This window comes from Aedes albopictus, chromosome 1 (genome assembly GCF_035046485.1).
Source record: "Aedes albopictus strain Foshan chromosome 1, AalbF5, whole genome shotgun sequence".
Lineage (NCBI taxonomy): Eukaryota > Metazoa > Arthropoda > Insecta > Diptera > Culicidae > Aedes > Aedes albopictus.
In genome coordinates, this window is record NC_085136.1 from 89,747,165 (window position 1) to 89,768,855 (window position 21,691).

General features: G+C 41.3%; 2 protein-coding genes across 2 annotated transcripts in view; one reads left to right on the top strand and one right to left on the bottom strand.

The window, feature by feature from the left end:
- The first annotated feature begins 2,491 nt into the window (after nucleotides 1-2,491).
- The window catches only part of LOC109410169 (metabotropic glutamate receptor 1), a 679,657-nt gene continuing 660,457 nt past the window's right edge, over nucleotides 2,492-21,691 (top strand). Inside the window, exons 1-2 of the mRNA XM_062845013.1 lie at nucleotides 2,492-2,563; nucleotides 15,033-15,589. The gene's annotated coding sequence lies outside the window, so the exon portion shown is untranslated. The remainder of the gene's footprint in view (nucleotides 2,564-15,032; nucleotides 15,590-21,691) is intronic.
- Nucleotides 17,986-20,512, bottom strand: LOC134288715 (uncharacterized). The gene is made up of 2 exons (XM_062854421.1): nucleotides 19,747-20,512; nucleotides 17,986-19,574 (listed from the first exon to the last, which is right to left on the bottom strand). The coding sequence occupies exons 1-2, from the start codon at nucleotides 20,510-20,512 to the stop codon at nucleotides 17,986-17,988; spliced, it is 2,355 nt and encodes a 784-aa protein (XP_062710405.1).

The following is a 21,691-nucleotide window of genomic DNA, read 5'->3' on the forward strand; positions in this document are numbered from 1 at the left end:
TGGTGCATGAAAAGCTTTGAAGAAGGCGTATGATGCTAGTGTGCTGCATTAATTGTCGCCGTTATTCAAAGATTATCAACATGTTGCATTGTTAGGTGCACGAATTGCAAAAATGGTGCATAGAATGCAAAATAAAAGTATTTTATGTGATGCTCACGACATAATGGTGCATCAGATGCCTAGATGATATAATAAACGCTGAAATGGTGCTTGGAAAGCCTTGATGGTGCATGAAATTTAACGATGGTGCATATCAGTATGATGCATTTGATTTCTAGTTGATTAAAAGATAGTGCATGAGATCAGCATAATGCGTGGATACCTAGTTCATTCTGTGGACGCTTTGAAGAAGGTACATGATGTTAGTGTGCTGTATAGTTGTCACCGTTATTCAGCGACACTCGACATTGTGAATGGCTAGGTGTACGAATTGCAAAAATGGTGCTTGGAATTCAATGTGGTGCCGAAGTCACCATGGTTCACGTACATGGATTACAGTTTTGGAATACGAAATGCAGAAATGGTGCATGTTATTCGAATATGGTGCTGACATCACTGATTAATTAAAAGATGGTGCGTGAGATTAGCCTAAAAATGATTCTTAGAACATCATCGGTGTGCATGAGATACTAAGAAATTGTATGTATCAGTGGTGCATTTGTTGCCACCATGATCCAGTGCGAAATGTCAAAATGGTGCATTAAATTCATTTGTGAACCACATCATAATGGTGCATAAGATGCCTAGATGATATAGTGAATGCCAAAATGGTGGTTGGAAAGCTTTGAAGAAGGTGCATGATGCTAGATGATGCATTAGTTGTCACCGTTTTTCAAAGCTTATCAATATGGTTAAGTGCACGAATTGCAAAAATGGTGCATAGCATACAAAAAAAAAGTCTTTTATGTGATGCTCACGGCATTACGGTGCTTCAGATGCCTAGATGATATGATAAACGCTGAAATGGTGCTTGAAGAGCTGTGATGGTGCATGAAGTTTCATGATGGTGCATATCAGTATGAGGTATTAGATACTTAATTGATAAAAAGACATTTCATGCGATCATCATAAAACGTGGATACCTAGATCATTCTGTGGACATCATGATGGTGTATTGAAAACTTTGAAGAAGGTGCATGATGTTAGTGTGCTGTAATAATCGTCACTGTTATTCAGTGATACTCGTTATTTTGTATGGCTAGGTGCACGAATTGCAAAAATGGTGCTTAGAATTCAATGTGATGCCGAAGTCACCACGATTCACGTACATGGAATACAGTTTTGGAATACGAAATGCCAAAATGGTGCATGTTATTCGAATTGTATGTGTCAATGGTGCACCATGGCTCAGTGATTCTCAACATTGCGTGGTAAGATACAAGGTGCAAGAATTGCAAAAATGGTGCATATAATTTTTTATAGAAGGGGGGGTAAGTGCCCCCCCTTGCCCCCCCCCCCCCCCTGTGCACGCTAGTGTTCCGGGCTATTGAGTTCATTCTAGGTATACAAAACCAAACCCCCAGCGCCAGTGCCGCTTGGAATCAACTCAAACCCGATGCTTTTGTTGTTGGTAAACAACCCGACCCTTGGATACGGTGCCGCGCGAGCCGGCAAAGGTTCCATATTCAACAGCTGATCGTAGACGACGGATGGCAGCGTAAAAATTCTTCCAAGAAATATGTATCCACGTGCCGGTGAACCGGTATCCGTTGACTGTGAACCAGAGTGCGCATGATTCATACGAATTGAAACGAAGAGTCTCGGTTGCACGTGGATGTCGGGCATTGTGAATTCACTGTTGAAGGGTTTGTTTTTCAAGTCTAAAAGTTTATTTCATGAAATGAAATGCATCATTTCAGAAAAAAATCTTGGACATCCTTGGACATTGGAAATCATTGTACCTGCCACACGATATATGATTGCAAAAACGATCAATTCGCTTGCAATCTGAGAATGCTCTTAGTTTATAACTATGACAGTTCTCGTAGAACTTAGTCGAGAGGCAGGCTTTGGCATAGATGGAATGTCCTTAAAGAAATAGTTATGCAGAACTCTTCAAGCATTTTGCATTGCTTAACACTGCGCTGTCATTCGCTTGTGTGTTTGTTATGCGAAACTCTGATGATGATTGTCCGTTCCGTGCTATTCTTCTTGGCTGTGATTCAACCTTTGTAACGAACCACGCTACTTGCCAATTCAACAACCATTCAACAAAAGTGACATTCATTTGCTGACATTCATGCATAACACGCTTGTGCTTCTCCTGATACCACACGATTACGGTAGCGCTAGGCTGATAGAGTTATCATTCCGATGGCAAGGAAGGTTGGATTCTTCGTAACTGGATATGGCGGTCGGCATCAGCTGTTTCCGTGCACCCGTACATTCACAGCAGGCAGTAGGAAGTAAATGGTCTCGGGGTGGGTGGTTGGTCGGCTTCCTAGCCGCGGTTAATCCTTTTTCGCGCGTTCCCAACGCTATCAGTTGGCCGCGAGACTTGAACCGGTGCAGACGCGCGAAACCGGCACTCTTCCCATCGCATCGCATCGATGGGACTCGATTGGTTGGTGTGACTGTTCTAATCTTTTCCCAACAACGCAACGCAACGGCTGCAACTTGATGGAGCAGCATGGTGTTTTTTTAATTTAAGCTTTGCACACTTTAAATATGTGGTGATGGATGCTATAAAGCATCCGATGGAGAAGTGAAAAGTTATGTTACGTGTTGACGGCGTTGGGCAAATAGGGCTTCGGTAAATTAGGAAAAGATATCATTCAAGTGACAACAGACAATGAACGGATTGAATCAACAAAATCAGAAAGGAAGTGCCCTCATTCGTTACTGTAAATTCGGGTGAAATTGATCTCCACGTGTTTAATTTTGAAATGCGGCCCACCGTGAAAAAACAAATACAGGAGGAAGTGCAAAGTGAACGTAACTATGGTCCACTGCACGAATTTATGCTGGCCTGCTTACTCTCTCAGAAAATTTGTCGTTTGAGCGGTACCGATACCTCTCAAACGTCAAAATTCGTGTGAGAGTAAGCAGGCCTGTAAAAATTCGTGCAGTGGATCATTCGTGTTTTGTGATTTGGGTGTCTCAGCTAGCCTCAGTTAGCCAATTGCCAGAGATTTAAAGAAGTTGCTGAGGTTTTTGTTTACATAATGTTGCAATTCTTACGTGACGACTTCACAGGGACAAAGCTTTCTTCTTAGCTTAGTGTTCTATGAGCACTTCCACAGTTTTTATCTTCCAATGCCAATGGCCATTTAGCATGTGTATATCATGTGGCGTTCTTAAGCTCGGTGAAGCGATAATATTTACTAAAATGGTGGATTGAGGTATTTATGACCAAAATATGTCCCACATAATCATATGAGGACATATTTTGGCCCACCTGTCAGATTCACCTCTTCAGTTCCTTCTAAAGGGAGAAAACATTCATGCCTACGTAATGTACTCTGAAAACAGATAAATAGAATTCGTTGCGACCTCCCGTGACCTGGGTTATTATACGTTTATTTTATAATGAGATTAATATGGGTTCGATTTGTGTTTCAACAACTTTTCGCTAAGTTGAAAATTTCAGGTATTCAGTCATTCAGTTTAGAACAGTTGTCCTTCTCGGCAATTGGTTGGTGACTGAGACAATATGTTATCTAATGTACCTACCCTGATACCTTGTTGGCTACAAAGTAACTTTACTCCAACGTCGAGCATATAATAGAGCATCATCTTCGTCGGTCTTGGGCGATATTCCTCCAGTTTCCCCGAACGTGTAAGGATCGTAGGTCTTCTTCAACCGCGTGCAGCCAGCGAGTTCGCGGCCGCCCAGGAAGTTGCCTACCTCGACCGGGTTCTCTGCTGAATATTGTTTTCGCTATTCTTTCTTCCGACATTCACACTACGTGTCCAGCCCACTGAAGTCGGCCGTATTTTATACGTTTACAATATTCGCATCTTCGTACACTTGGTACAACTCGTGATTCATGCGTCTGCGCCACACTCCATTTGTTTCCCACAGAGAATTGTCCGTAGCACTTTGTGCTCAAAAACTCTAAAAGCTTTTCGGTCTACCTCCTTTAACGTTCACGCTTCGTGACCGTAGAGGGCAACCGGAAGAATCAGCGTCTTATGCAGAGCGAATTTTGTTTGTGTTTGCAAGTTACGGGACCTAAGCTGGCTACGAAATCCGTAAAAGGCCCTGTTCGCAGCTGCAATACGCCTTTTCACTTCACGGAAAACGTCATTGCCACATGTCACAAGTGTTCCAAGATAAACAAATTCTTCAACAACTTCAAACATATCCCCATCAATCACTACCTCAGCATCAACACCACTAGGCCTGCTTCTGTCTCTACCCGCTATCATGTACTTCGTCTTGGTAGAGTTAATCGTCAAGCCTGTCCTCGCTGTCTCTCTCTCTTCAAAGGAGCATAAGCTTCCTCCACTGCCCTATGATCAATGCCGATGAGATCAATATCGTCCGCAAAACCGAGGAGCATGTGCGACCGTGTGATGATAGAGCCATTCCTCTGCACGCCTGACCTCCTAATCGCTCCTTTGAGTGCAATGTTGAACAATAAATTTGAAAGAGCATCCTCCTGCTTCAATCCATCCAAGGTCACAAACGACGTAGACACTTCGTCCGCGATACGAATACTTGATTTTGATCCATCCAGCGTATGATACGCGCAGCCTAATTAGTTCCGCCGGAAAACCATGTTCTGATATCATCTGCCAAAGCTCATTTCTTCTCACTGAATCGTACGCTGCTTTAAAATTAATAAACAGATGGTGAGTCTGCAAATTATATTCCTGAAATTTACCTAGGATCATCCGCAGGATAAACATTTGATTCGCCGTTGATCGGCCCTCACGAAAACTAGTCTGGTATTCGCCGACGAAGGACTCCTCAAGAGGTCGCAGTTTGTTGAACAGGATACGCGACAGTATCTTATACGCCGAATTTAAAAGGGTAATCCCTCTGTAATTGGCATACTCCAGTCTGTGCCCTTTCTTATAGATTGGACATATAAGGCCATTCAACCAGCTGGTGGGCAATTTTTCATCCTCCCAAATCTTTATAACAGTTTGGTGGATTGATTGATGTAGCTGCTCGCTTCCGTGTTTAAGAATTTCGACCGGGATCTCGTCCTTCCCAGCAGCCTTGCTGTTTTTCAGCTCCTTAAGGGCCTTTTTAACCTCATCCAGTGTTGGTAGATCCACTGCTTGACCGTCATCCATTATTTTAATCCTGTTCCTGGGTGCTCCTTCGCTGCTACCATTCAACAAATCTTCGAAGTGCTCCTTCCACCTGGCTGCCACCATTGTTTTGTCTGTCAGCAAATTTCCTTCCCGGTCATTGTACATGGCGGGCACTGGCGCAGTCTTGTGTCGCGCGCCATTGACAGTTGCATAAAACCTCCGCATATCGTTCCTGTCCAAACTTTCCTGCGCTTCAGCAATAACACTCTCTTCGTGTTGCCGTTTTTTTCTGCGGTGGATTCGTTTCTCTTCTGTTCTTCCCACTCTGTACCGCTCCCGGTTCTGCCGGGTACCGGCCACTAGCATTCGGCTTCTGGCGGCATTCTTTTCGTTCGTCACTCGTTGGCAGTCCTCGTCAAACCAACCATTACGTTGGCGTCGCTGAGCGGTACCTATCACTTCTTGCACTGTTGTTGTCACTGCTTCTAATGTATCTAATGTTATCTAATGTATGTTTGACAAAATACGTATAATTGAAATTGTTTTATTTTTGATGGCCTCTCATTACAATATGTGTAGAATGTCCTTATATTTAGCAAAACCACTAGACTTTCACACTTCTTTTGAAGTGTTACGTAATTACTGGTAATGCAAAAGTTAATGAAATCATGAATTACGTTACATTTTTTTATGAACCATCATACTAGAGTGAGCAAAAACTGGCGATTGAATCTAAATTTCTTCCTTTTTAAACGTTACGTAATTTTTAAACATTCCCTGCCTCAAAAAGCGAAAAATAAAGTTGTAATACTCACTTAGTTTTAACTATCTGTAAAGTTTTGCTGAGGTGCCTTAATTTCAGAATGCAATTAAAATTCAATGAGGTGGCCCAAAATATGTTCACTTGGTGGTACAAAATAAATGCCCAAGATCCTTCAGGAGTTTTGATATTTCTAGTATTTGCAACAATAATTTTAAGTTCTGTTTGACTTTCTTCAACAGAAAACATGTTGCTCTGCTTAACCTTTCAGTATGCGTGCCATAAAGCAACCGAAACAGCACTGCGTTCGCGCTGTATACGACGAGCGAGGTTTTTTGGCAGTGTTGTACTTTTGGCAACAGCGCGCGTCCTGAAGGGTTAATTCATACTGACATTACCCATGTTTTATGGGGAAAACCTTTTTTTTCGCTGAATTGTTCATCCACTTCCTAAAGGGGTCCAAAATACCTCCCTTACCCTAAAGGCTGCGAACATTGCTCAGTAAACTCGTTAAACTGGAAGACGGCATTTGGTGGCGTAGGATGAACTACTAATTTTTCCAAGTACCGTCAGTAGGGGTGTCATTGGGCTAAAATTGCATAGTCCTTTGCAAATCGTTACAAAAAATATTTAACTTAAAATAAACCTTTAATTTGGCGTAGTGGTAGCCTGATTTGCAGCTCCAGATTTTGTCAGCCTTTTTTGAAGAAGAAAAATAGAAATGTGTTTGGTTCATCATTGTCATTTTATAATCAATAATAATCTTCTACAGGGGGTTGCCAAAATGTTTGGGATAGGCAACATTTTTTTCTTTCACAAAAAATTTCAACATACTGTAACTTTTCATATAGTGCATCAAAATTTCTCAAATTTTGACTGTTTGTCAACCTATTATATGTGCATCATTGGTAGAAATCTGAGCCCGATTGGTTAATCTTTCGCGAAGATAGAACCGTTTTCATAAAACATTATTTTTTGGACAACTTATTTTTGAACTGTCATATCTCCGAAACCAGTGAACCGAACTGTATGACATTTTGAACGTTTTTCAACAATATATTAGTGCATCACAAGCTTTTTAAACATAGGTACTTTTACCACGTTTAAAAAAATTATCATGAATTGACACTTTTTGGAACTTTTTCGAAAAAGTGTTATTTTTATACATCATTGTCATTAAATTTTAGTTTTGATATCCAAAGATTTTCTACTTCTATTTGGATTGAGGGAAGAACACAGTTAGTATTTTTGTGTGGTTTTGTTAATTTGACTTATTTTCTTCTATATGGGTATGACATTTTTATCAGTATAACATTATTTGTCGAGAGAAAATATTACATTTTAAAATGTCGCATCAAATATCAATATATTGTTGATAAACGTTCAAAATTTCATTAAATTCGGTTCACTGGTTTCGGAGATATGACAGTTCAAAAATTGGTTGTTTAAAAAATAGTGTTTTACGAGAACTGTACTAGCTTCGCAAAAGACTAACCAATCGAGCCTTATTTATATCAATGATGCACATATAATAGGTAGACAAACTGTCAAAATTTGAGAATATTTGATGCACTCTATAAAAAGTTACAGCTTGTTGAACTTTTTTGTGAGAGAAAAAAAGTTTACTATCCCAAACATTTGTTAATCTGATCGGTGTAAAGTGTCTCTGATAAATAATAATAATAATATCTCAAACATTTGTGGCTTAATTTCCCCAACAGGGGAGGAAAAAAAATCTCAAACATTTTGGCCACCCCTTGTGGGCCGCGTTTGTTCAGGTTTATGGTACCTCAACCATTTTTTTTTGAATTCCTTTAGTATCTCCTGCTGGGATTCTTCCAGAAATTCTTACTAGTATTCTTACAGGACTTTTCTCAGGATTGATTGATTGATTTGTCTTTATTTAAGAGACTTTCAGCCTTTTTTCTCAGGAATTTCTGCAGGAAGTTCTCTTGTCCTGGAATTAATCCGTGAATTCATCCTGAAATTTACCTAGGGATTCTTTCGGAATTTTCTCGTGCCAATCCTTCAGGAATTCATATAGATATTTGCTTAGAAATTCTACCGGAAGTTCATCAAGGGATTGATTAAAATTAAATAATCAAACAATTTATCTCAGATCTTTTCACCAAGATTCCTTTAAAGATGTCCCTATAGGGTATATGTTATGAATTTCTCGGGGATTTCTCTTGGGATTCCATTAGGATTTCTTCATGGTATTCCTACAGAAATACCTCTTACTATTTGTAAAAGAATTTCTCTTATGATTTTTGCTGGAATTTCTGCAGAAATTCTCTTTGAGTTTCTTGCTGGGAATTCTTGCTCCAGGAATTGTTCCAGCTAATTCATCAGAAGTTTTCCGGAAGTTCCTCCACGACAACAGAATGTTTTCGGCTTGGTACAGTTCGGAAAATAAAGCGGAAAGGCAGCGCAAACAAAGCCAGCTGCGCTTATTGGTTCCGTTTGCACTGTCGTTTGCTGTCTTCTGTAGACCACAATTACTATAATCTGCGACAAGGCTTCGTTCTAGTTGACAAGCTATGCTCTAAAATTAAAAAAAAAATCATATCTTGTACTTAAACATTGAAAAATCACTTCAAAATTGATTTCTGTGCCCTCAACACCCACTTCAATTTTCAAACTATCCCCAAACACCCCCTCTACAACCCACACTCATCTCCTGCACCCATCATTCTCTGCTATTTGACGAACTGAGAACCATTTTTTATGAGCACAAAAAAAAAATATTTTAAAAATTTTCCGATTTTTTAAGCTTTTAATGCTACCAGGGTCCTCACTGTATAACGCGTTCATTTTTATATAATGGAGGATTATTATAGATGTGATTCCAATAATTCACTTCAACGTTGATGTATCTTAATCAAATTTAAATCCTGATCAAAATAACATCACAGGCAAACAAATATATAAATGCTACCATTTTGTTTCTATTAATAAGTAACGATACAATAGAAAGCATCTGCAATCCAATTAGTATTTTTCTTACTAGCGAAGATAGTACCGTAATCCGGGGTCAAATTGATCACTTTAAAATGACTTTTGTAGATAGCATTTTTAGAAATTCAAATATTAGCAAAAGATTTTTGCAAAAACAGTACCGGGTTAACTTCCATGAAACTGCGTTACGGCATTTTGTTAAACAAATTTAAACCTAAACATAATTAACAAAGTACAATGAAACCTCTTCTTATACCATTGAATGGAGGTCCATAATTAGGTCTGGGCTTTAATGAGGGTCATTTGAGATAGGGCCAACGTTTTTTTCCAAAGGTTCTCGGAGAGCCCAAAAATAGAGGGTTAAAAGGGGCTTCGGGAACATTCTAGGGGGGATTTCAGGACCTTTAACGAGCGTTTCGTCAGATTTCGTTGACATTTTAATAGGATTACGAATTTCAGGGGCATCCTAGTAGTATTAACTGGGTTTCAGAGACGTTTCAAGGGGATTTTTTTCAAATTTAATTTTATTTTATTTAATAATTAAACTTTACACTATTAAGTGCATTCGTGTCAGAGGAGCTTTTAGGCTCACGAGCCTTTAAAGAGCATTACCAGGTTTTCCAAGGCGTTTTAAGGCGCTTCAAAGAATTTCAGGGTGTCAGGAACATTTTAAGAGCGTTCCTAGAGGTTTAGCAGTGTCTAGTAGCCTTTAGGAGCTTTTCAAGGGCATTTAAGGTATTTCAGGAAGTTTCTGAAGACCTTTAAACGCATTCCAAGGGGTTCCAGTGGCATTTTAAATTAACTATGCTGATTCCAAAGGTGTTAAAATGCGATTGCGAAGGTCCCAGAGGCGTTTTGAGACAGTTCAGGTCAGGGGGGTTTCGAGAACACCTTTGTTAAAGAGGCTTCAGGGGCATTCAAAGTGATTACAGAGATTTCAAGGACTTTGCAATGGGATTATAGAGGTTTCAGAGGCATTTCAAGGCATTTTAGGGCATTTCAAGGTGGTACAAAGGTTTTTATAATTAGGTAACGTTTCTGAAACCCGCCAAAAATCACCCGAAGTTTCCTGAAATGCCTTCAAAATCTCCCTAGAACTCCCTCGAACCCCATGTAACACTATTATGGGACACGCTTATATAAAAAAAATCCTCGCTCCACTCGACTTTTTGGATTGCTTTTTGGTCCCATATGAACTGTGCTAAATTTCAGCGCAATCGGCAAGCGTTTCAAAGATTCCATAGGATTTCAGAGGCCGCCCTTATATAATTTAAATCAATCAACGTTTCTTGTAGAAAGTTCATCCATGAATTATTCTTTCAAAGACCGCAAAGCAATTTGATGCTGGTGAAAAAAAGTTACTTAATTATTATCGATGTTTCACATATGAGACTCTCCGAAACCCCCGAAAACGCCTGAGTAACGTCTCGCCCGCCAAAAACCCTCTGAAGCTTCAAAAATTCCTCCGCAATCCATCTAAAACCCTCTCTGACCCCACGTAACGCACTTGAGACCCACCAAAACCACCGAAAATGTACCTGTAACGCCTCCGAAGCCCGTTGAAAATCCTCTGAAACACTCTGCGATGTCTGACCCCCAAAAACGCCCCTGAAATCTGTTCAGAGATATAATGTCCCCACGTTTTCACACTTCTATTTAGTTCTCGAGTTGGCCGCATGACTCTTTCGCAGTTTTTGGAACCACTAACAATGCTAATCAGTATTGCGAAATTGCCATTCCATACTCCCATCATCTTGATTTGTGTTACAATCAAGGTATCTCTAATAATGAGGCATCGAATGTAGGATTAATGTAGTGCAGTGTGAAAGTATAGTATGCAACATTAACCATGACGGTAAAAGCATTATGACGATAGTGATAAAAAGTACTGATCGGCTCACTGCCTGAAACTCCCTAGGAGCCCTAGAAACGCCCCTAAAACCCTCTAAAACATCCCATGAAGTGTACCAGAAATCTCCTGGAGCCACTGGAACACCTTGAGACGCCATTGAGACCCCCTTAAACATCTCTTAAAGGCCTCCTGGTACCTCCTGCGACACCATCAGGACTGAAACGCCCTTGAGTCCCACTGGAACTCTTACGGAACCGCCTGAGACCCCTAAAAGTGCCTCTGGGAACCCCTGGAATCACCTGAATCCCCCATGAGAAGACCCTCCCAAGTCACACTTGTCACAGAAGAGTTACGGCAGCGCAGGTTTGGTTAATCAGAAGTGTCAGTGACTTCTGCGCATCAAAAACCTCCCACCCAACACAAAACCGTTTATGATGTAGAATAGGATGTCGAAGTGGAGGCCATATGCGTACATGTTTCCATTTGACAGCGTGTAAAGTGTACGGCGTACACTGTCGCCGCTGCCAGGAAAAGTTTTCGACTGTGCCACTAGCTTGCAACAGCTAGTCCGTTGTCTAGTGTCATGCTTCCTTCAAAGAGCGAATAGCTCACTGGGAGTACTAAACGTGTCCGTGTCTTAAAATAAAAATATCGCCTCCACTTAAGGTGAAACATCAAGAAATCCCTATGCAATCTTGAAAACAAACTTCAGAGGCACAAATCCGATGAAGCATCAAACCAAGCCGCACTTGTTTATCCTGGCTTTGGTCACTTGCAAAAAGAAGCAGCTTTTTTTTGTTTACAAATGTTCAAGATTGGTGCTCTTGAAAACGTGAGTATGGGACCAGTCGATCGTTGTGGCAGTCATATTTGTATTCTCTGATGTTTCACCTTAATAGGATGCTGAACAACATATACGATCGTGTGTTGGCTGGGGAGCTGCTGTAACTCTTATGTGACAAGTGTGTCGGTGGACTGAAATCACTATGGTGTTTCAAACCTGCTGGAGGATGCACAAACATATACTCTTACGGCGAAACTGGAAGCATTTTTTCATTTTGTTGGTTTTTAATTTTTTATTAAATAACGAAGCAATATTTTCAAAATAGGATTTCGTACACATATAGAGTATGAATCAAGGTATCCTCTGATTTTTTTTGTGGTGGAAAATGTTTTTCGTTTTTGTAGAAACCATTTTTTTGTAAAATTTTGTTCAAAAATGGTTTCTGCAAAAACGAAAAACATTTTCCACAACAAAAAAAATCAGAAGATACCCTGATCCATACTCTACATGTGTACGAAAACCGATTTTGAAACTATTGCTTCGTTATTTAATAAAAAATCAAAAACCAAAAGGTGAGGAAACGCTTCCAGTTTCGCCTTAATATTATGCGGTACAACTGACATAATCATGAAAGTATTACACCGATATAGTAAAGAGAAGCAAGAGCAAAGCTTGTAGATCTTGAAGATCTAGATCGGTGATTCCCAAAGTGGGCGAAATCGCCCCCTAGGGGGCGAAAATCAGGTCGAAGGGGGCGAAAATTTTAAAAACCAAATTGGGGGGGGGCGAAAATTCCAAAAAGGGGCGTTTTGTTTAATAATTGAGTAATATCAAAAGTTTTGAAATGTAATGTATTGAATGTCAGCTGAATCATTAAAACTCCCTAACATTTTAAGATTTTGTTTCTAGGATTCTTGAAAATGTCTGTTTTGAAATCGATTGAATGAACAGAATTTTCGATGTTTATGTGGACTTTTTGACAAAATTCTTAGGAAAATAGACGATTGCTACATGAATTTCCGAAAGAATTTCTAGTGATTCTGGAGTTTATTTTTACTTGATAAAAAAAAGTTTTTTTTTTTTAATTTATATGCGGTTTGAAGTTTAAGATTGCCACACATTGTTTAGAAATATTTCAGAGAAGCTACCCAAAGGAATTCCTAACGTAACTTATTGCTAGAAGCTATTTTGATTTTTTTTTTCTCAAATTCAGTGTTGAATTCCTTCAAAGCCATGTAATGCATGTCTGCTTATTTGACATTAAAAAGTTCTCCAATTAATAGGAAGCTTGTCAATTCATTTCATTTTAAATTACTGAGCAAAGCTGACTACATTCAAAAATACACCAAAACGTTCTTGAGTTGTACTTTTTGCATAAAAGATATTCTTGTAATTGAGTAGCCCAGAATCAAAGGGGTGTAAGTGACCATTTTATTGATTTTGAGCTGAGCATATCATAAAACTCATCAGATTTCAAGCTTTCAGGAGATTTTTCAGATTGTTTTTACGATTTTTGGAAAAATTACAATAAATTAGAGAAAACTGGGTTGATTTTGAAACTCCATACAAATGATAAAACATTGGTCAAAAACTTTAATCCTCATTTACACGAAAGTATATTTTTGACATTTAAACCCCCTTAATTGTGTGTTTTTTTTTTCAATTTCCCACCAGTCTAATTTGAGTACTTATGACCAAACATCTCGGGTGTTGATGAACCCCCTTTTAGAACACTGGTAAAACATCTGGTTGAGGCTAACGAGCGTTCGCTTTTACATCCAATAATAGTTTTTTTTCTAATGCAGACAATCAATGCATTTGGAAAAGAACTCTATAAAAATAAGAGCGTATGAGATACATTAATTACCAATTAGCCACAGTAGCGTCAAAAAGTGGGCTTTCAAAGGCTTCCGCTAAGCAAATTTTCTGCATTTTATCATGGAGAAATAAATTTCACTTAGGGGGGCGAAAATGTTTTTCGCAAACTCCAAGGGGGCGAAACCTCCTAAAAGTTTGGGAAACACTGATCTAGATCATCAAATGAATGCTGTAAAATTATTGCCACAATAAAAATATTGTAAGATTCACAAATATTGTGACCCATACTTCATAATACATTGGGATCCTCAGCATGGCCTTCATTCCACGAACATTCTTTGCATTCTTCGTGCCTGCCACCACGGTGCTCCATTTACCGTTATTATAAAATATAATATACCATCAAAACCTGAAACGCCATTCTCTTTAATTATCTATCCTACACCTCTGGCCAAATTTTTGAAATCATCGTTGGGCGAATTTTTTAGTTACGCCCTTTTAAAGGGCCTAACCTCTAAAAAATCGAGTTTTCTATAGAAAAACATCACATTTCATAACAGAATCGTGAATTAAAAAGGCATCATAACAAAAAGTATCATAAATAAATAATATTGAAATTTGGTAGTATGCATCAATATAAACATCGGTGGAGTGCATGTTTCAGGTTTTGATAATAACGGTAAATGGAGCACCGTGACTAATTTTTTCAACTTTCTCCATATCATGTTGGTCATGCCATTAGTGCCAAATTATACTCCAACTTCCAACTTATTACTGATCCCATGCATTTTGCTTAAGATAGGCTATACAGAGTTATCATTCCGACGACATCGTAGTCGGATCCTCGTCGTGGTCTGATTCGGCGCTAGGAATCAGCTGTTTCACCTCAGACGAGAGTAGGGAAGACCAGTCCCAGTGCACAGTACCAGTGGTCGGTTGCCGTGGTTAATCCTTTTTCGCGCTTTCACAACGCTATCAGTTGGCCGCGAGACGTGAACCGGTGTAGACGCGCAAAACCGGCAATCTCCCTTCATGGTTTCGTTGGCTGGTAGTGTTCTAATATTCTCAACGAACGGTAGTGTTGACTGGATGGAGCAGCATGGTGCTTTTTACTTGTGAATTTTGTTTGAAGCAGTTAGGTGATGTGTGGAAGCTAATAGGATAGATGAACGCGTGTTGTTAGTTGATTCCGGGCCCAACATTGAAATCAAAAGGAGTGCACTAACTTTCAGTGACAATGCAGAAAATTAATCCGTTCTGCATCAGAAATCGGGGAAAAATGTGCCCTGTTTTGTTACTTTAACATCTAGTGAAAATGGTGTTCATTAAGAGCGTGATAATTCACAAATTCAGTGGATAATATGCAGCACGCACATTGAACACATGAAGTGTTAAACGAACAATTTCTGACAGAAGAAATGAGAAAAAGTGAACAATTCCATGTGATTTGATTCATTCACCAAAAGTACAGTGCAAGAGTCTTCAAGTGAATTCCGCTCTCGGCAACTTTCAACAGAAGACTCAATATCTCATCGCTGATCCTCTAATAAACTATGTTTCTTACTGACAGGCATAGATCGATGGATGGTACAATTTGTTGAAAAACTTCTGAGAAAAATGATCAATTTCACCCAAACTTACGGTATTTCTAGTGTTCCTCAGCGGCATATAACGCGGAAAATGAGGAGGTGTTGAAAGTGACAACAGACCCTGGCCCTCTAATAATGGTGAATGGGGTGTGTTTGCGTGTGGTTTATTTTTATATCCCTCTTCCGTAACAACGGCGACGACGACGGCGGCATGACGCGGTTTCCTTTATGGTCCCACTCGGGCGAACCCGCAACAGAAGAAGCTGAAAGGCTGAGAAGCTACTCGAGTGTTGGAGCAAAATAAAGAAGTGATTTGCTGACTTCTTGAGGGATTTGTGATTGTCGGCTTCCCGCACGCTGGAGAAGAATATGCTCTTGTCGAGAATCCCGCGCAGTGGACAAGTGCAAGGATGTTTGGAGTGGCATCAGTCAGTGCATTCTTTGAAGAGTTTCCTGTTTGCTGGGAGGATGATGATGGTGGCGCGGAAAATGTTCGAAGCAGAATGTAACAAAGTGTAACCAGTGAAAGTGAAACGTGAGAAGCTTGGAAGAAATTGGTGAAAATGAGGGAGTTGCTTCGAGCGGTGGCAAAGGATTAGTGTCATATGAAAATGCGGCTGGTAATGGCAATAAGAGGATTAATGTGCATGAATCAGAGCTGGAAGCGAAACATTGGCGGCAGTTAAACATGTGTTTAAACTTCAAGCTATTCGTGACATCTGCATCGGATACATAAATTGCAGTATTAGCTTGGTTCAGGTTTTGAATTATTGTATTTTTTAATGATACATGTAATGCCATTCTCATAAATGAATTGAAAGCTAACCCGACTATGCCTCAGAAGCATAGTAATTACAGCAGGTGGTAATTGAAGAACGCCTCCGTCGTTACGCCTCCAAGCAAATCAAACGGAGTCACGTTTCATTGGTGACTAGGAAAAGTGACATTTATCCTTATACTGGACCAGTTGGTAAAACTACTTGAGGAAAAATGGGAAATTTTACTTGAGCGGTCTCCTTGGAATCTGGAAACTAAGCTTTACGTTGGAATGTGCCCAAAGGTATTATTACAGAGAAACAGACGTCACACTCTATTCACATTCCATCGATCACTTCTTTAACGATGAATTCAAATATTTGGTAGTTGGTGAATTGGCCACACGCGGCGCTCGCATCGTTTTTGCTCCTGTTTGACGTTTGCTCACTACCGCCATCTAGTGGTTGCTCGACGAAGCACAGCATGAATAGTATTGGGCGGTTACGTTTTCGTGACGATGTTTTTAACAGAAATTTGTTCCAAGAGTTATGTCTGTTTCTCTGTGGTATTATTTACCTAGACATTTAAAACTTTATAGACTTAGCAATTTCCGTAGGATTTGCAGGTTCTTCCTGAAGAAACTCATGGACAAATCCTTGCAGAACCTGCTGCACGAAACCCCGAAAGAACTTCTGCAGGGATCCCTGGTGGTCCAAGAATCTCTCTTAGAGGTATCCCTGCAGAAACTTCTGCAGGAAGAGTCCCCGAAGATATTCCAGGAAGAATCCTCGAAGGAAATCCAGGTGGAATCCCCGAAAGAATTCCAGCAGGAATCCTAAAGAAATCCCAGCAGGAATCCACAAAGAAATTTCAGCGGGAATTTCCAAAGGAATTCGAAGAAGAATCTCCAAAGAATTTCTAGAAGGAATCATCTAACGATACCCTGGAGGAATCCTCGAAGGCATGCCAGGAGGAATCCTTGAAGGAACTCCAAGATGAATCCTGATGTCCAGTCCAGGGGGAATTTCCGAAGCAAGGTCAGGAGGAATCCCCGAAGGAATTTCAGAAGCAATTCCTGAAGGAACTCTAGTAGTAATCTCCAAACGATTCCCAGGCGGAATCTCCGTAGGATTTTGAAAAGAAATTTCCGAAGGAATTCCAGGAAGAATGCTTGAAAGATTCCCTGTAGTGGATATAGTAAGGAAAACAAATAAAATGCATGGATTTCCTCATAAGTGTATCGGCAACCATGCCTCCAACAGAACCAGCATGGAAACATAAAGAATAAACAAAAACTTAACGAATGCTTCGGATGACTGGATAAACGATGAGATTGACGTTTGCAGCATAAAGGGGTTCGTAATTGCGAGTAGGGACCGGAGGAGATCATTCTGGTAATTATTGTAGCAGCGAGCAGATGGGTGTTTTATACTGCTATCTTTCGTTACTACATTCTCGAAAGGGATCTTTCCAGGAAGGCGGAAGGACTTCCTGGAGGAATCCCAGAAAGATTTATAGGAGGAATCTCCGAAGGGTTTTTAGGAGGAATTCCAGACGAAAACCCGGGGAAAATCTAGTAAAAACTCCATTGGAGATCCTTCAAGGAAATGATGGAGACATGTTTGATGATAGTCCTAAGGATATTCTGAAATGATGTTATGGCATCTTTGAATCCTCCTGAAAGCATCTCCGAAAGATTGCCAGAGGCGATGCCTGGAAGAATCCTTAAAGAAACTTCTCGAGGATCCCCTTAGGAATTCAGAGATGAATCTTAGGAGGATCTCATAAAATTATCCCTGAATTTCTGTAGGAATTCCAAAAGAAACTTCTGGAGGAATCCCTGAATTCTCCTGGAGGTATCTTTGGATCCTCCTGTAAGAATCCCTGTTACCGTGACGGTGAAGTCGTTCGGACGTCTCAAAGGCAAACTCGTCTATTTGTTCAGAGTAAGCTTTAAGCTGAAATATTTATTATTTGTTTAGTTATTAGTTTTAAAGTTCAATAGTTTGTTTTACTTACATTATCTAATCTTCTTCGTTTACAATCCGTCTTCGTGTAACAAGTAGTTTGTATAATATCAGTGTCCTTGTAAACTATTTATTTAATTAGTATTTGTGCTCAATTTCAATATTTATTTAATACTTACAAAGAAAATTAGCAAATAATAAAGGAATTCAATTTTTAACGTGTATCACTGTCCTTCGTTTTTTATTAGACTTTTTCGTTAATAATGAATATCTATCAAAGTGATAATGACAGCTTACATGACATCATTCTTGTCTGTCATGGTCACGGTCGACCGAGAGCTGCGTGTGATAACCGGTGACGAGGGGTCTTCTACTGTCGCGCACATACCCCACCCCGTATTGCTGGTAGTTTCTTCAGCTATACCACCTTTATCCAGCACATCCAAGACCGCTAGCTGAGTCACAGGCCGTAGAAATACACCGGCTGCCGTTCTCACGTCTGCCCGTATGATCCTTCCATCTTTCCCTGGATATACGATGATAACTACTCCTCGGTCCCAGCTGTTCCTCACGTTCTCATTCACGGAAACCACCAGGTCGCCGACCTTTAGTGGCTTCACTTCGCCGAACCACTTGGACTGCTTCGCTATTACCGGGATGTATTCTCTAATCCACCTCTTCCAGAACCTGTCCAACATGACCCGAACGTGGTTCCAGTTAGACCGTAGCGCTGACCTTTCGTCCTGAGGGGCGGCCGCCGGCTGACAAACACCGTTGGAACTGAGAAGAAGGAAGTGGTTCGGTGTGAGCGTCTCATCCTCTGCTGCATCTAACGGTAAATAGGTCAGGGGACGCGTATTCACCATAGACTCCACTTCAGCAAGCGCTGTAAGAAGCGTTTCCTCATCCGCATTCCTTGAAATCTCCATGGCCGCTAGTCCACACTTCACCGATCGGACCAATCTTTCCCATATGCCCCCCATATGAGGAGCGTACGGGGGGTTCAACTTCCACTTAGTTATTGCATTGGTGAACGTTGAAGACAACTCGCAATTTATCCGTCGAACTTGTTCATTCAGCTCTTTTCGGGCTCCCTGGAAGTTTGTACCTTGATCAGAGTATATCTCCATTGGAGCTCCACGGCGAGCCACGAATCGCCGTACAGCCATCTTGCATGATTCCGTGGATAGAGTGTACGCTAACTCTAAATGAACGGCTCTTGTTGTAAGGCATGTGAACAATGCCACCCATCGCTTTGCATGACTTCGTCCTATCCTCACCGAAAGTGGACCAAAATAGTCAAGACCGGTGTAGGTAAACGGCTTGACGTAAGGAGTTAGACGCACCTCTGGTAAAGAACTCATTCGGGGTGGTAGAGGGGTTGCTTTCCGCATCTTACATCGTTGACAACGCTGGGCCACTCTTCTTACGACAGCTCTGAGTTCGGACACATGATACCTTTGTCTGACCTCATTGACGACGGTCTCGTTGTTAGAATGTCCGAATTTTCGGTGGATCTCGTCGACAACTAATGCCGTTACGTAGTGAGCTTTCGGAAGGATGGCTGGAAATTTAGCCTCAATAGTAAGCCATGGAGCGGCACCGATGCGCCCGTCCTTCCGTAGTACGCCGTCAACTCCGACGAAAGGGCACAACTTGTAGATTTTACTGGTCTTCTTTACCGTCTTGGGCTCATCATTCTCAGACTGTTGTTTCGAATCCAGTATGGCATATTCCTCGGAAAATACTTCTCGTTGGAGAGAGCGGATTATCGTCCTTTCTGCTTCCAACAACTCCTCGCTACTTAGACTGATGGTGCCGGGTAACTGCTGCTTACGTAATCGTTTCTGGAGATTGCTGCGGAATCGCAGAACGTACCCTACTGCACGTACCAACCTTTCCCATTTAGAGAAACGATCAAACTCTATAATTCGTTCTGGTTCAGCCTGACGATGGATGGTCACGGTTGCTCGCAATTCCTCATCGGTGATCCATTCACTTTTTTGTTCTGGCCATTCTGATTCGTGCTTGTGGAGAAACTCTGGTCCTTGCACCCATCTGCTGCTGTTCAAAGCTTTCGGACCAGCCCCACTTCGTGGCATCATCTGCTACGTTCCATCCTGACGGCACCTTTCTCCACTCTGAAACGTCCGTTTCCTCCTGAATCTCGCCAATCTTGAACGCCACGAATTGATGAAATCTACGCTGATCTGAACGGAGCCAAGCTAGGACGGTATTGGAATCACTCCAAAATACCTTTCTATTGATCGAAAGCGTGTGACTACTGATGATGGACTTCGTTAACCTCGTTCCTAGAACTGCAGCCTGCAGTTCCAGCCTAGGCACGGAGAGTTGTTTGATCGGCGCTACTTTGGTCTTCGACGACACGAGGCTACACCTGACCGTCGCACGATCCACTATGCGGAAGTAGGCCACCGCAGCATACGCTGATACGCTTGCGTCGACGAACACATGTAGTTCCAAAGTTTCCAGTGCCTTAGGAGTATATCCCGGAAAGTAGCAGCGGTCAATGCGAAACTGTGTCAGCTCACGGAGCGACTGGACCCATCGTTGCCACGTCGGGAAGATTTCATCCGGTATCTTCTCATCCCATGCTGTATTCGTGCGCCACACGTCTTGCACCAACATCTTGCCATGAATGATATAGTTTGCCGCAAGCCCAAGAGGATCGAATATACTCATCACAAGGCTTAACAGTTCTCTTTTGGTGGGGTAGATGTCGCCGCCAAGAAGCCGATCCAGATCTTTCCGGAAATCGATAGCGAAGGAGAAGACGTCCTCCTGCGGTAGCCAAATCATGCCCAAAACACGCTCTGACGTACAGCCTTTACCCATCACGAAGTTCTTCGACGCATCTGGTGATTCCTCGCCTAGCTTCTCCAATACTTCCTTGCGGTTAGACAGCCAGTTCCGAAGTTCGAAGCCTCCTCGCTGATGTATCCATTTTACGTCTGTTGCCAACTCAACTGTATTGCCTGGTTGACGGTATCCGTACTATCTAAGTAGTCGTCAACATAATGATTTTCGACTACTGCAGTTGCAGCCCTTGGAAATTCCGCCGCATGCTCGCTAGCGTTGAGATTCTTTGCAAACTACGCAGAACACGGTGAACACGTTGCGCCAAATATAGCAACATCCATAACGAATACTTCCATCGGTTCCGTCGAATTGTTTCGCCAAAGGAATCGTTGGGCTTGGCGGTCCTCCGGTCGAATGTACACCTGATGAAACATCTGTTACCTCCCAAAAGGTCCCATACTTTTTGTAAATATTTTTGTGTACATATTTTCTTTAATTTCCTTACTTTAGTATTTCATTATTATTATTCTTTTAAACTTTTAAATTATTATTTCAATTACTTTAATGGCAAAAAAAAACTGAAATTAAATTTGAATAAGGAATAGAAAATTGAATTAGAAAAAAAAACATCGATAAATTTTGTCCTACCTGAGCACCCCTATTTCCACCTAAATTGCACCTCAAAAGACAGCAGCCGTTACTCCATCGCAACAATCCACCTCGCGACACCCCACATCGCGAGCCGTCTGTCAGTACGATAGTATTGGTACGATGTAGACTCCCGACGCCAACGAAGGAATAAAACTGCTCGTCATCGTGGAGCAGGGATCAATAGGTGAACGGCCATTGTCACTGCAACAGTGCGCGTTTTAATCCGTATATTTTTTTCTCTTGTACATACAGTGAACGCCTAGTATGGCTTTGTGACACCAGTCCAGCTTGGTTGAACCAGCACGTGCAAGAGAAGCCGCCGGTGTGCCAGATTCCTGTTGGCCCGGCAGACACGGAGAAATCTTGCGGAGTGAAACGGATGGATTGCCGGTGTGCCAGATTCTACTTGGCCCGGCCACCCGCAGAAGTGCAAGTTGTGTAATAAAACGCCAAGAAGAACAGAAGAAGCCAGTGTCTCGATTAAGGCGTGGTAGTGAAGTGATCGGAGGAATTACCGGCGCGCCAGAC

Coding starts and splice junctions, on each gene's coding strand:
- LOC134288715 (XM_062854421.1), bottom strand. CDS start 20,512: ATGATTTGGCTACCGCAGGAGGACGTCTTCTCCTTCGCTATCGATTTC. Junction 19,575..19,746: donor CTTTGAACAGCAGCAGATGG/GTGCAAGGACCA, acceptor TGGTACGTGCAG/TAGGGTACGTTCTGCGATTC.